The sequence below is a fragment of the Triticum dicoccoides genome, chromosome 4A, assembly GCF_002162155.2.
Source record: "Triticum dicoccoides isolate Atlit2015 ecotype Zavitan chromosome 4A, WEW_v2.0, whole genome shotgun sequence".
Lineage (NCBI taxonomy): Eukaryota > Viridiplantae > Streptophyta > Magnoliopsida > Poales > Poaceae > Triticum > Triticum dicoccoides.
In genome coordinates, this window is record NC_041386.1 from 741927401 (window position 1) to 741938481 (window position 11081).

Here is an 11081-nt window from a genome sequence, read left to right on the forward strand (position 1 = left end):
AAATATTGACATAAAGTCATTTAAATGTGTGAAATTAGCTAGAAAACTAGAATATCAATGAAACTTGTGAATTGTGCATAAAACATGGTCTATTTACTGTGATAATTGGAGTGATGCCATTTTGCTCCCTAATTTCTGTACTTGCCTCACAAAAACACCCATTTTTGACACTTAGAAAATGAAAATTGATTTTTCGTACAAAAAAAGTAGGAAACTTTATTTGGCAACATTGTCTGTAATGTCAAGACGCACCTATGTGTCTAATTTGGGACCATTATAATAAACCATGCAGTGAATATGGCCATCACCTTGGTGATTTGAGATTATATTAACATTTGGCATGCCAAAAAGTATAATTAATATGGCTTAAACGAAAAAGTTCTCAGCATGGAAATTTTCCGTCTCTTCAAAATGAACAACTTTGATTTTTGGACCGTCTTCATCCGAGGTCATATGCAACCTCTACGACCAACACTATGCAGTTTAACAAAGACCTCCTTTTACCGAGTGTGACACTCGGTAAAGAACCCCTTTTGCCGAGCGTAGCACTCGGCAAAACCCTGTTAGCCGAGTTTTGTTGTTTTACCGAGCGTTTTTTCCACGACACTCGGCAAAGTACCTACTTGCCGAGTTTCGCGTTTTTGCCGAGTTAGGTACTCGGCAAAAATACTATTGCCGAGTGTCCGACATAATGCACTTGGCAAATAGCCTAACACTCGACAAAGAGGAAAATTCTAGTAGTGAGTATATATGCACTTCAAGCGCTGATGTGCATGTTCACCTTGTAATACCTCGGCACCATGATCAACAGAATTTGAAGATTTGCGTACACTAATTGAAGCCAACAGAATCATATGTCGATGCAAGCAAATCCTGGTAGGCAGTATTGACTATTGAGGCCGTGGAAAAAATATGGCAATAGAGGAACAACCAGTGTATGGAGTGAGTAGATGATGACAATGTTCTCAACGCAGTATGTTTTTTTTTAGAAAAGGAGGATGACCCCCGGTCTCTGCATCTGGGCGATGCATACAACCACTTTATTAATTATTCTCACAAGACCTTACAAAGTAATACAACAGTAAGACTAAAGCCGCCGTCTAAGCATCTCTATCCAGCTGATGAAGGGGCGCAGATAGCCTGAGCCTAATACCAAATAGACATCGCAGCCAAACCTAACATCTAAGACCTGAGAACCCATCCAGGACGCCTTTCGGGCATGGGTCTCACCGGTCCGACATGCACTCAGATGCCGCCGCCGCCAACTGCCACCGCTCCATCTTCAGAACTGTACTGACGAATCAACCTTGCTCGGTCTAGCTATCGTCGACGCCACCAGGGCGCCAAACGGCACCTCCTCCCTGCGTGCAAACAGCTGAGCACGTCGCAGTCGCCACTGATACACCTCAGCGCCATGCTGCCAGGTATCACCAGCCGACACAGCTTGAAGTCCTTGGAAGATCTGTCGTGCGTAGCACCTGCCGACCAGGCATGACAAAGCGTAGCACCTGTCGGTCAGGCATGACTTGACATCACCACCGAAGCTCCGTGCAAGACGAAGCCGCTCCACCTCCTGCCTCTGACATCCAGCGTTGCTCCGCAAACGATGCTCCCAAGAGAGAAACGACACTGTAGTGCCGCCATCGTCCGATCTGGAACACCAGATCCTAGGGTTTCCCCCGGAGCAGCACGAGTGGGTCGACAATAGTTACACGACGATGCCTTCATCAAGGTAACGGCGAGAACGCCGCCATCGCCTATCGTCGGCTCGGTTTTCACCGGCAACCATGTCTCCCCTACTCACAGCCGGGACAAGATGATGGATCTTGAGATCCAATCACCAAGCCTCTAGCCGGCCATCTCGGGAAGAAGATGACCACCACGTCCACCAGTGTCACCACGCCGGGCACGCGTCACCGCCGGCACCCCCATGGTGGCTAGAGGCCGACAAGCCCCGACGATTCCCATGCCTTGCCAGCCGCCATGGCCCAGACCCCGGCACCACCAGATCCAGATCGGATCGGGGTCCAGGGCCCCAAGCCGCAACCGCCGCAGAGGCATCACCATTGGACGGTGCCTAGCCCTCCAGCCCGCCGCCGAGTCATCGCCGGAGCTCCGCCGCGCCACGCTGCCAAGCCGCCGCCGGGATAACTCGTGCCGCCACTAGAGATGCCGCAGCCGCCGCGCGTTGGAGAGGCCTCAAGCCGCAACTGCCCCACCACTGGGCAGGGGCGCCGCCACCCAGCACGCCCTTCGCCGTGCCGTTGGGCCCCGCCCAGCCCAGCGTCGTCCCGCGCCGCGCCATCCCGCGAGGAAAGGGGCAAGATCCCCGCCGCCACCAACGCCGGCCGGTCTTTGTCCGGCGGCGCTGTGCGGTGGCGGCGGGGGGAGAGATCGACGAGGGAGGACAAGGGGCGGCGGCTAGGGTTTCCCCCGAGGACGCTCGCGGGAGTGTCTCGGGGGTCGGGCTCGGGGGTCACCGCTCAACGCAGTCTGTTATGATCCTAAAAGCCTGATCAGACGAACACCACATATACTTAGCACTACTAGCTTTACTCACTCACTGATCTAGAATTACATGAGGAAGATAGGTGTTTCGCCCTTCTCAGGGTTCTTCGATTCAAATAATCCACCTGGATGCCTCTATAGAAGAGGGAAACGATATATAGTTTACATACCAAACATGCACACACTTGACACTTACACAGTTGTGGACCACTGTCTAATACCGGACCCAGTCATTGCCAGCGTATTGCTTAAAGGGAGCATGAAGTCTGGCTGACTCGCGGGACCCGCCCTCTTGTTCTCCTGCTTCCGGCGGTGTCACCACTTCTGAACTTGTTTTGCAGGGTTCAGCTTCAATTTCGGCAGTGCCCTTCCTCTTCAGTTCATGTTCCTCTTCAGCTTCAGTTTTATGTTCTTCTTCAGCTTCAGTTTTCGGTTCCACTTCCGCACATTCAGCTTCTGCGCGCTTGGCGATGTCATGATATCCACGTTTCTCCCAACGGCGTTGCATACAGGGTGTAATCCAGTCAGCTTGTTTGCCCGCTGCATCCAGAATGGAACTGTTAAATCAGGTAGGGATCCACACGCACCTCTTATGTTTCGTAGGTGTGTGATTATTAAATGAGACAGTCCACGAGCTTCATTCTTAAAAAAATTGAACCTTGTTATTTCTAAAACAGACACTCAAAAGCCTATGACAAGGTGAATTGGCCTTTTCTCCAACAATCCCTGGGAATGAAGGTTTAGTTGCTGGTATTTCTAAGTTATTATCTGAAAAATAGTGGGTGTGCATTTAGCGCCCCCTACTAGCATCAATGATATGTTCGGCATGTGGCCTTTGGGTAGGAAAGCAATCACGGGATAAATTCTTAGTGGGTGCAACTTCCATATGCGGTCTCTTTAGTCATGCAGAAAATATATTATGTTTGACAATAAAAATGTTTATAATTCAGTGCAGGTAATTTACATGGCCTCCGTTGTTCCGTCAGTGGCATTTGCTGCGGGCTGGAAAAAGTAGCTTGGGACATCCGGGCAGGGAAAGTGTTTAAAATTTCAGATTAGGGCAGGGAACATATGAATTAAAGTAGGACAGTGAAAGACATAAGGCCAGTCATGGCAAATAAGAGATGATCCACGGGAGCAGAGAATATGTACCTGGCTGACGGGTGAACTTTTTCCAATACCAATCTTACTTAGTTCATTAACAATTTGCCTTCGTGTTCTGTCATCCTCCACACATTTTAACACTATTTCGATGCATGTCCTCACTTCTTCAGATACATGGGGCGACTTTGTTGCCTGCACCTTCACTCACCAGTTTTCACATACCTGGTTAACTGAAACATTCTGACAAAAAAGGCTAGTTATGGTGGAAAAGAGATTGATCCACAGGACAAAATTATATGTACCTGACCTACTGGTGAACTTTTAGCAATCCCAATGTTACTTAATTCCTGCAGAATCTGGGCCACCGTAGGCCTTCGAGTTCGGTCATACTCCACACATTTTAATGCTATTTCAATGCATGTCCTCACTTCTTCAAATATGTGGGACCGCATTGATGCCTGCAGCCTCACTTGCCATTTTTTACATACCTATAAAATTGAAACATAATGCCAAAACAAGTGCGCACGAACAACGTGGGGTGAGTCACAATCAAATATGTGTGAAAAAATGTTTTCTGTGATACTAAATAGTTTTCCTTACATGCTCAATAAATTCTTTTCGAGGGATGTGTGGATAGTTGAAGTAGCCATCCTTTCCTGCCATCATTTCTATGATTATGACCCCGAGACTAAATACATCAAACTTCCGACTGATCTTATGTTCATTGATGTATTCTGGTGGCATGTATCCACTGCAATACATGAAATACATTATTTTCTAAAAGTCCAAGAAAAGAAGTAGATTAAATATTTCTGATTCACTAACTTACCGTGTTCCTTTAATAACTCCGGATGTTGTCATATATGTTTGAGTTGTATCAAAGAGTCTTGACAAACCAAAATCACCAATTTTTGCCACCATATCCTTATCCAGCAAAATATTTCCGGGTTTTAAGTCCAGATGGTAAATGGCAGGAACAACCTTATGAAGGTAATTTAAACCCTCACATATTCCTTTTATTATTTTGTAACATTTGTCCCAATCAAGTTTGCAGGATTCACCTGTATAAGTAAATTAGTATATCAGTATTACCAAATATGGGTTCAATTATCTCCCTCAACCCTAACATATATCTACCTTTTGGTTGCTACTCAACACCTAGCCGAAGCATGAGTTATATGTATGGATCCAACAGTGAGTAAATAGACCATGGTTCCTCCCTTATGTATTTGATTATGTTGTAAGATATTCAAATATAATTTAGTGCAACTAGAACAGAATCATACCTGAAAGTTGATCGTCAAGGCTTCCTCTTTGCATGTATTCGAAACAAATCACTCTTTCTACCACACTAGCAGAAACATGTTTTCCTTCGTACTCAGCAATTATTGGTGATGTATGGTGGCAGTAGCCAACTAACCGTACAATATTTTCATGTTGGGCCCTCATTACATTATTAACCTCTTTCTTAAATAGGTCATCATCAATCGACAATGTTTGATGAAGTTTCTTAACAGCAACCTCTTCTCCATTGTCCAATACTCCCTGTTGAGAATCTCTGTCTTTATGGCACATCATTCTTGTATTTAACAATATGGTTCATTTGAAAGTCAAAAGATGAAGCAATACCATACCTTGTAAATAACTCCAGATGCACCACGGCCAACTATGTTCTGCTCAGAAAAAACATTTGTAATATGTTCTAAGAACTCAAATGCAAACTCCCTTGTCCTATATAGATCACCTACAGATGAGCACTCAACAATATCAATCTTATCCATTTTTTGTATGATCTCATTTATAGTAGGCCTGTTCACTCGATTGGACTCCACACACTTTAGAGCTATTTCGATGCATGTTTTAACTTCACTTGAAATATGCTTTGATATTGTGCCCTGCATCCCATTTACCCAGAATCCATGTACCTGCAGAATTGAAACACATTTCCTTAGCATGCATGCCTAAATGTTTCTTTTAGAAACTGCCTGGATGTATTGCACAACCTAATATTTGTAAACATTGTTAATTTCACAATCTAGAGTTTTTTCATACACGCTCAGTAAATTCTTTGGGAGGAATGTCTGCACATTTGGTATAGCTCTCCTTTCCTGCCATTATTTGCAAGATTATGACGCCCAGACTGAAAACATTGAACTTTGGTGTGATTAGCCGTTTCCTGATGTATTCTGGTGGCATGTATACACTGCATAGTACAAAAGGAATTTATTTTCACAAACAAGTTCATAGAAGAATTGGATTACTTATCATGGCTGTTAACGTACCTTGTTCCCATAACTTCTGATGTGTTGGAGGTTTCTATTGAATCAAAGAGTCTAGAGAAACCAAAACCTCCAATTTTGGGCATCATGTCCTTATCCAGCAAAATTTTTGTAGGTTTTAATTCCAAATGACAAATAGGCTCTTCGAATCCCTTGTGAAGGTAATGTAAACCATTACAGATGCCCTTAATTATTTTGTAACATGTGTACCAATCAAGTGCACACGGTTTATCTATAGAAGTAAATAAAATGTGTATTACGAGGATGTAAAGTTTAGGGATCATTAATTGCATGCATTCAAAAATGATAGTGTAAGTAGAGCATAATCATACTAGAAATATGCTTGTCAAGGCTTCCTCCCTCCAAGTATTTAGAGCATAAATATCTTTCTTCTACTCGAGCAGAAACATGCTTTCCATTGTGCTCAACAAGAACCTGTGCTGTATGATGGCAATAACCAACCAGCGGTATGGTATTTTGATGTCGGAATCTCATAAGATTATTATATTCGTTTCTGAATTCCTCGTCGTCAAGCCCTGGCATGGGATGAAGCTTCTTCACAGCAATGAATTCACCATTGTGATGTACTCCCTGTTAAAACATATCCATTCAGTCACTACATGCTAACCAATAGTGTTGTTTGTTAAGCATTTGATATTATGGATGATAGAAACTAATGGACCAAGACAGTTGGTCACCTCTTCCACCTCTAGATGTCAGGTAAGTTAATCGTAAAAATTAAACGCATGCATGAAGGCACGATCACTATGATGGAGGAGTATTTCAAGCACGAGACGACGGACCGTCTTTAGGTGGATTACATGGGGTATATAGGAGGACAATACATAAGAGTCTTTAAAGGACAAGTAAACGAGTTGTACTCATACGCGTCGACATAAACGCAACACCCACACCTGTTGAACTACGTCTAGTCCAACACGGTACTAGAATTTGAATCATAATTTAATAATTTTGCCACATCATTTTTTTGTTTATGTGGCACTCTTAGCATCTGTACACCGTGTAGCACTAGGAAGGGCCTGACTAGTCTTCGTCCATAGTGTATATAATATCTTACCGCCTGCCAATGCTAGAGGGCGCTTGTTTTTATTTCTTATTTGTGTTATCAGTTTCGGGAGTACAAAACAAAAGATGCCGGAGTAGTAATCATACAGTACCTTGTAAACTACTCCGTGCCCACCATGACCAATTATGCGCTCCTGAGAGAAATTGTTTGTGATGCGGTTCAAGAACCCGAATGTAAACTCGTACGCCTCCTTTGTGGGCTCGTCCGAGATGATCTGGACGTGCACGAACAATGTTCGCAGCTTGGCCACGACGTCGACGGCCTCAAGGACGCCGACGACCGTGATCATCCCGGCCTTCATGTCCACACAAATCTGATCGATACCTGAGCCCCGTTGTTGATCACATGAGAAGCTAATTCACGAAAATTTTGTTGATAAGAAGAGAAGTAGTAGTACCATGGAGAACAGAGATTGCTCTGAGCGCCTTCATCTTCTGGTTATCGTCCTTCAGCTCGACCTTTACCGCGATCGTCTGCAATCATCGGACAGCAAAAGGGATGAGCAAAGTCTGTGATCCTAGAGAAGTAGTAGTAGAACCATGATGCATGTTAAGGATCTCAGTAGATGGACTTTTTACTTTGCGTATGAAAGCTAGAAACTTAGTAACAGTAGGTGTATGTGTTGTTATTTGGGCGTTGTGGAAGATGAGGAATGCTACTTTCACAATGCCAGAAACTTAGTAACAGTAGGTGTATCCACAGTGTCATTCCTTATGAACCTACGAGTATGATCACTCAGGATTCGCATTGGCTGATATTTTAGTCTGGATTTAAGAGAAATATTGACCAGAGAGGCAAAATTCCTGTTTGTGTTATCAGTTTCATATATAGAAAACAAAAGATGCAAGTAGTAATCTCATAGTATACCTTGCAGACCACTCCCTGCCCACCACGACCAATTATGCCCTCCTCGGAGAAAATGTTCCTGGCGGGCCCGACCGAGACGATCAGAGCTTTCGCAAACAACCTTCGCAGCTTGGCCACGAGCCAGACGGGGTCGACGACTCCGACGACCATCATCTTCCCATCCTTCATGTCCACACTAATCTGATCGATACCTGAGGCCCGTTGTTGCTCACGTCAGAAACAAATTCACGAACAAAACTGGAAAGAGACAAGTAGTAGTAGTACCATGGAGAACGGAGATTGCTTTGATCGCCTTCCTCTTCTGCTTGTCATCTTTCAGCTCGACCTTCAGCTCGATCTTCTGCAATCCTCGGACAACAAAACCAGATGAGCAAAGTCTGTAATCCTCGGAGAACAAACGAGGTTGCAACCAAGGTCTGCAAATCATTATGTAGATGGCAACAGCTACAGATCAGCAAGAGTTCTTAGCTAAACTCACCTTCATGGCGGCCGTCGAACCAACGCAAACGGGGGTAGATAGATCTGAGAGAGAGGAAAGTGGAAGGCAAAATAGATCTGAGTTGGCCGAATGGACACCCAAAATCCTGCTTCACTGGAAGAGTACTACAAGGGGTCAATTATTGGTGACGAAAATATCTTGTGGCCGTGACATCGTTATCACCCATCTGCTGCCCTGTGATTCGCCCTCGCACACTCGTACCATGGGGGCCGGTGTCAGCCGAAGAAGACCACAGCAGACTTGTTTCCGTTGCATGTGCTTGCTACGCGGTTTTTTGTGGGCATCCGTCATACATGTTCTCGTCCTTTTTTTATAAATAATATAAAGTTAATAAAACACAGGTCAAAGTACACGGCTGACTGATATAAAATAATGACAAACCCAGAAATCTGTTTCGGCTCCCAGCTCTGAAATCTGTTTTGGTTCATCCTACAAGTCGTCGCCGTCATCACTGTCCTCCTTGTCCACATGGCGCTCCTCGTTCTTCTTCTTCTTCTTCTTCTTCTTCTTCGCAACTGCATTTAACATTGACTCGTTCAAAACGTAGAGTTGTGGGTCCTCATTTGTACAACGCACCACCGAAAGATCATTACCCTGCCAAGCGCTGAGAAGTGCCTCGGCCTTCAGGTGCTCCTTCTCCTCGGCCCTGGAGGCTACCCTCATATTCAAAGGCGCCCACCTCATGCATGCATCAAGCGTCAACGGGGAAGTTGACATGTGCCCTTTGCCCCTGATAGTCAATCGCCATGGCATCATAGGCATGCGCCGCCTTGTCGGCCGTGGTGGGTTACATGTTTTTCTTTGAGGGGTGCTAACACCTTATTGATCTATGGTAGCATTAAGAGGTATGCATGCTGGGTCATAAGGAGATAAAAAGCCACAAATGGCGACCCTGATCAAGCAATAGAGAGTGTCTAGCAAGATTGTGCGCATCGCTATTTGATGCTTTCCCCTCCCCGGTTACATGCCCATACCCTCCCCGATTATCTTATTTGTGGGTTACATGATGTGCTATAAATCCCAAGCTACCGAATCTTTGTATACCTAGGATCTGTACCCCACCCCCATTCTTTTCCCAATTACTAATTACCCGACCATACAAATATAGGCCCAGTTTCCTAATTAGATAGAACTGTAAAATAAATGGGACTCAAAAATTTGGGAGAAGCTGGATAGGGGTCGGATTCTGAAAGAATCCTCAGATTCTGGCAAAAGAACTGGGCCATAGCGATGGTTGGCGCGTCCACCACAGGTGGACTAGCAATTGGGTCATCACCGCCAATGTTGTGTTGATCTGCCACATAGGTACTCATCGGGCATGCATGGATATCCGTAGGGCATGGACATGACCATGAATATGATGGTACCCGATGGGTAGGGCCCTTGGTATGACTATGAAATTATTGTACCAGCACCATACCGTACTAGGAGAAAAAACCGGCCGGTGTAAGCTGTGTGTGGGAGTGGATGAGTGCGCGCACGAACGTTTTTCTTTCAAGAAGAACATGATCGCTTTTGTTGGGAGGCTAGACTGGAGCACGTGACGGGAGAAGCCCGGATTGCCGCCGGATCACTCGACCACGAGGCACCCCAAAACGAAGCAGAACGCGGGGACGCCACACGGAGCGTGTGAAAGTTCAACGCGAGCAGGTAGGCTAAGAGCAGAGCCGGGTAGGCGCAGCCGACCATGCACGTACGTGAACTCTCACCTGCACCACTCGGCGGCCGCCGACGTCAGGAATCAATCTGGACGTTGGCCATGGATGGCATGCATGCACGTAATAAGATCTCCAATACCATCATCTTCTCGTCGACTCTCCCGGCCCTACGTGCGTCTTTTCTATTCTCGAGTCCGATCCCAACTCCGCAACGTACGACAATAAACCAAGCACATATATACTCACCTGGACACGGTGGTCATCAACACGCACCGCACGAAGCCATCGATTACGTGCTACAGATCGAGACTTGGCAGCCCCAGCAGCCATAGATAGTAGTTCGGCCGATGGCGGACCTCGTCCCGCTGAATAATAATCCGTACGACGGCGACGAGGCCGAGGCCGTGGCGGCGGAGCCCGAGGAGCGGAGCAGGCTGATGCTCATCTGCGCGGTGGGTCTCTACTACGTGGCCATCCGCGCCTTCTCCGACCTGCTGCGCACCGGCGGTTTCCACCGCCATGCCGTCATGTCTAGTGACATCACGCTGTGGGCCGCGCTGCTGGACCTCGCCAGCAGCCTGCTGTACCTCGCCGCGAGCCTGCTAGCGCTTGTGTCCCTCGTCCCCGCGCTCTGGCTCGTCCTTGTCTGGGTGGCTCTCGTGGCGGAGTGGCTCCACGGCAACCCGGAGGGGCGCAGGCTGGTGGACGACCTGCTTCAGTCCGACCGCTGGCTGTTCCACGAGCCCTTCTATCGAATCATGTGGCGTCTTTTTCGATACTAGCTTAGTACACTGTCAAGTTGTTGTCATCTCATTCAATCCATATCACTTGTCTTAAATTCGTGTAGATACAGATAGAGTACATTGCTGTGTATATATGACGAAATTTTAAAGCCTAATCTCTGCAACATTTATTTTGTTGGTGAAAATTAAACTCGTATATTTGAGCTTGTGTGTGCAATGGAAATTTAAACTTGTATTGACATTTGGGTGTTTGCCAATTTGATACTATTTATCATTTTCTTCTCTTTATTTCTTCCCTGTTGTTCTCGACAAAAGAGGTTTTAGCACTGACAGTAG

The 11081-nt window shown here is 45.9% G+C and overlaps 1 protein-coding gene across 4 annotated transcripts; it reads right to left on the reverse strand.

Annotated features, from left to right (window-relative positions):
• Window positions 1-2534: 2534 nt before the first annotated feature.
• LOC119288330 (tyrosine-protein kinase JAK2-like) lies at window positions 2535-8433 on the reverse strand. 4 transcript variants are annotated; one of them, XM_037567952.1, is made up of 15 exons: window positions 8324-8433; window positions 8110-8185; window positions 7846-8036; window positions 7376-7451; window positions 7070-7302; window positions 6224-6482; window positions 5895-6123; window positions 5665-5815; window positions 5247-5537; window positions 4899-5157; window positions 4442-4673; window positions 4213-4363; window positions 3915-4100; window positions 3661-3804; window positions 2535-3048 (listed from the first exon to the last, which is right to left on the reverse strand). In XM_037567952.1, the coding sequence occupies exons 1-15, from the start codon at window positions 8327-8329 to the stop codon at window positions 2884-2886; spliced, it is 2649 nt and encodes an 882-aa protein (XP_037423849.1). In that variant the 5' UTR covers window positions 8330-8433; the 3' UTR covers window positions 2535-2883. The 4 variants fall into 4 exon arrangements, with proteins under 4 accessions (XP_037423849.1, XP_037423848.1, XP_037423852.1 ...); XM_037567951.1 differs by having other exon boundaries at window positions 3661-3810; XM_037567955.1 differs by lacking the exon at window positions 2535-3048 and having other exon boundaries at window positions 3679-3842.
• Between the last annotated feature and the right edge of the window lie 2648 nt (window positions 8434-11081).